Raw genomic sequence first — 4,213 nt, 5'->3', positions numbered from 1 at the left:
TAAGTTGACCATCTGGGCTGAAATGCAGTCTATCCTTGGCACTCTATTGAATTTCATACTTTTGAGGCGGTTCATATTAGGCGGTGAGAAATACCGTACAAAAAACGGATATCACTATTGATGGCGATGGCTTCTCCTTCATCGGCTAGGAAGTTAGTCCAGGCTATCTTGTCCCGCTTACAAGCTTGTTTAACAGCCCTCTCAACCTGTTAAACAACCTGAATGTTCCCCTTCGGGATTTTCTCAACCATACTGTTCAGTTGGCTGTAGAAACTCTCTCTCCTGCAGGTCGGCAGCATCTGTTGATGCATAGGACTGGATTACGGTAAGGTTTCTAGCCCGTGTTCTAAATCTGGTCACGAGGGTTCTTTCGTCTATCGGTTGCCACTTCATCAGGGCCACATGTGCTCAGTAGGAGTCCTACTTTTCCTTCGTTAAAGAAGCTGACCATTTCAACTATGAAATCTGAAAAATTTCACCTGGACCTACTGCAAACGAAGGAGAAAGGCCCGACGGACCTTTGATAAATATTCTTATGACAGTAAATTAACAAAAAAAACAGCATCTGCTCCAAAGACATCACAGCGCTATATGAATAATAGGTACATCAAACTATCTGGCGCTCTTACAGCTCACCGAATCCGTCCAACCGTCCAGAAGGAATCTGAGGCAAAAAGCTATTCGAACACAAATTTAAATTTACTTTATTACAAAACCATTTTATCTGGTTATTTTATTGACCCGTAGTTTTCATTATAATGACACACTAGATTGTTGTTAAACCTTTACTATAGCTTTGCCAGTATTGCCTCCTTTCAACATATCCATAAAAGCAGCTGGTGTGTTTTCGAACCCATCGGTGACAGTTTCGTGCCATTTCAGCTTGCCCTCCGTAATCCATTGGAAGTTAGCATTTATACCCTCCAACCAGCGATTATTCCAACGCCACACCACAAATCCTTCCATCTTCAACTGTTTGAACACCATCATTCGTAGGGGATCTGTTACCTTTTCAATTGAAGTGCTGTAATTCGAAATCGTTCCGCAGACAGCGATTCTGCCGTATAAATTCATCAACTTTATAACCGCCTCTGATGTTTGGCCTCCCACATTATCAAAATAAACATCTATGCCCTTGGGGGCTGCGTTTTTCAATGCAGCATAGATATTGGATACAGTTTTATAGTTAATCGTCTCATCGAACCCCAGTTCTTTCAACCACTGGCATTTTGCATCCGATCCGGCTATTCCAACCACTCGACAGCCTTTGATTTTGGCTATTTGTCCCACTAAGCTACCGACCGCACCTGCTGCACCACTTACGACAACCGTTTCGCCTGCTTTGGGAGTGCACACTTCTAGCAACCCAAAATACGCAGTATTACCCGGCATTCCCAGGGCACCTAATCCTAAGCTTTTGGGTAACGATCCAAAATCTGGTAAAACATAGGGCTGATCCGCTTGTAGTTCGGAAGGATTACAAACGGTGTGTGTACGCCAACCAAATTGGCCGAAAATGGATGCCCCCGTTGGGAATGCAGGATTTTTACTATCGATCACTGTTCCTACTTGGCCACCGATCATTAGAGTTCCCTCTGGGTAAGCCATCATGTACGGACGCATGTAAGGATCGACGCTTAGATATTTAGCTTCCGCAAGAAATTCTACAAAAAAAAAGGAAAGGAAACTTTAGAAATAGCTACTTTAATAATGTAATGTTAAACCCCATTTTACCTCCTTTCTTTAGAGCGGGTAGCTCCTCCTTTTCTAGTCGAAAATTTTCATTTGTCGGTTCTCCCTTAAATGCTTTTGCATAAATCCACTTCTGCGCAACTGGTGCTACCGAGGCATAACTACGTCTATGAACTAGATTAAACACTAAAACGATAAGAGCATATAAAATTCACTAATCACTGTAACAAAGAAAGCACAACATAGGAATCCCAAAAATACTTACTAATTACAAATAATACCCGTTCCGGCGCAAAGCGATGCTGGCTATCGTCAAACGCGTTAAGTAATGATAAGTGATAAGCGTGATAAGTCACTGCCACTGCTAGTATAGGTATAAGCAAAGCAAAAATGTCATAAGAAAAAGAAAGGCTCAGTAAATGACACTCTTCTTCTTGTTTTACCCAAATCCTGTAAAATGTTTTTTTCTACGCGAAAACCGTAAAAATTAACCAATACATAAATAGCACACGCAAAGCGAAAACAATGTAAGGTGAATAAGTCCAGTGATGAACACTGCCGTGTTTTGTTTGTTTTTCCGACTTTTTGAACCAATAATGCGAATTGAGCAATTTCATAATTATTAGGTAAATTACGTTTACAAAAGATGTATCTCAGCGTTACGTGTTTAGCCTGTTTAGCGCTATAGGGATAATCTTTTTTATTGATCCAACGCTAGCCTTTTTGGATAATCTCGTAAATAACATACTATTCGCAAGCTTACTTAGTGTTTTATTAAAATATACTTCTCAGAAACATAACACCACTTGAACTATCACATTTAGCAGCAAACAGTAAACATTAGGCTTCTGATAGTACGCTTCTTTCCAGACTGAAATCATAGTCCAGCTGCGAAACGGCCACCTTATTGACGAATGCAAGTATCTCGTTCACCTGATACTGTGTGATTTCAAGGTTGTTGTCCTTGGCGAGCTCGGCGGATAGCTTGAATGGCACCCCGTACAGGATATGGCTTGTTTTCTCCTCACTTTGCTGACGTGTAGCTGAGATAGCAGCCCCTGGCACAGTGTTGGCGGTCACGCCAGGCGGAAGCGGTATACTTGGGTAAATACCTCGCGATGGTGAATCAGCCGAGCTGGACGGAGATCCTTTATGTTCCACAATAATGAAATCGTCTTCCTTTGGGGCTGGTGGCACGGGCCCAGGGATCGGTTCCGCCATGGAATGATCAGGACTGGGCTTTTTGCTTTTGAAAAATGAAAACATTGTATAGATACGGCGTCACAAAATTGCTTGAATTGCACTAAAATGAGGATTTTTTTATTAACACTTCTATCAATATTATTATTTTGTCAATCCCGTCTTCCGTCAATTCACTCTGTATCTGTACTGTAGATGTGTAGATGGTGTTTGGTGTAGATCATATTATGCTTATTATGTATTCATTATTCACGTTTCACGTAGTGCTAGTGCTAGTGCTAGTTGTGTTGGTTGTGCTTATGTTTTTGACAAAACAAGACCCAAGAGTTTTTTCAGGGTAGAGCAGAGATGCCAGAAGTGAAGACATGTCTTCATTTGAAGACATTTTTGTTACAAAAAAGTGAAATGTCTTCACTTGAAGACATGTGAAGACTAGAGTGACTATATACAGAGTGGCGACAAGTCATCCCAAATGTATGCAATGCGGTTTTTCCAAGGTTTTTCTTTCTCTTTCCTGCATACGCGTTGGATAGGTCGTCTGCTCGATTGGAATGACACTGACAGATAATTATCATTCCAATTTTGACATTGTCGCCACTCTGTATACAGTCACTCTAGTGAAGACATGTCTTCACCATGCAGTTTAAATGGGCGGAAAGCCGAAGGAAGACAAATGAAGACATTTCCGGAGTGATTCGCGATAAGGGCGCAACTAACAAAGTGTGAACAATGAGAAATATCACTGTGATAATTTGCCAGTACATTTTCAAATCTTAATTTAAATAAAAGTTACAAAAATCAAGTTTAAAGACATAAATTGGTGTAAAATAAATCAATCTTATAATTTCACAACAATACTGCATAAAATTTGTGCATTCAAGCTCAAAATCTAAGTTTTATAGTTGAACCCCTTGGAATGAGCCTCGAAGCATTTTGACAATGAGATTCGCCCAGCCCTGTTTCGCCTTGTTTTGATTTTTTTATTTAATTTCGCCTGTTTACAATGCGCCTGTGTTTTGAAAACAACGCAGTTTAGCTCTTTACTATCGCCTGTTTACAAAACAATTTGCAAATAAGCCTGTCACTTCATAACAATGCGAGGGCTAAACTGCAAACTGTCTTTTGTTTTGGTTAAACATTTCTATCGCCCATTACTAAAAACTTGTTTTAAATCATTCTAACGATTAAAACAGAAGAAAGGATTCTTGCCAAGGATATTATCAGTCTTTTTAAGGCTGATGGTGTGATAAAACGATTTGTTTACAATTTGTAGTTGAGCCCCAATCGCGAATCACTCCAGATTTTTCCTTGATTCGTGAAG

General features: G+C 40.2%; 2 protein-coding genes across 2 annotated transcripts; both read right to left on the bottom strand.

Annotated features, from left to right (window-relative positions):
• Positions 1 to 708: 708 nt before the first annotated feature.
• Positions 709 to 2,091, bottom strand: LOC128733630 (prostaglandin reductase 1-like). Its single transcript, XM_053827357.1, has 3 exons — positions 1,958 to 2,091; positions 1,735 to 1,878; positions 709 to 1,664 (listed from the first exon to the last, which is right to left on the bottom strand). Coding segments are annotated over exons 1-3 (1,032 nt in total). The 5' UTR covers positions 1,959 to 2,091; the 3' UTR covers positions 709 to 777.
• Positions 2,092 to 2,446: 355 nt separating this feature from the next.
• Positions 2,447 to 3,121, bottom strand: LOC128733638 (uncharacterized). The gene has a single exon (XM_053827368.1). The coding sequence runs from the start codon at positions 2,956 to 2,958 to the stop codon at positions 2,533 to 2,535; it is 426 nt and encodes a 141-aa protein (XP_053683343.1). The 5' UTR covers positions 2,959 to 3,121; the 3' UTR covers positions 2,447 to 2,532.
• Positions 3,122 to 4,213: the final 1,092 nt, after the last annotated feature.

This window comes from Sabethes cyaneus, chromosome 1, assembly GCF_943734655.1.
Source record: "Sabethes cyaneus chromosome 1, idSabCyanKW18_F2, whole genome shotgun sequence".
Lineage (NCBI taxonomy): Eukaryota > Metazoa > Arthropoda > Insecta > Diptera > Culicidae > Sabethes > Sabethes cyaneus.
This window is presented reverse-complemented; position numbering and strand designations above follow the sequence as displayed.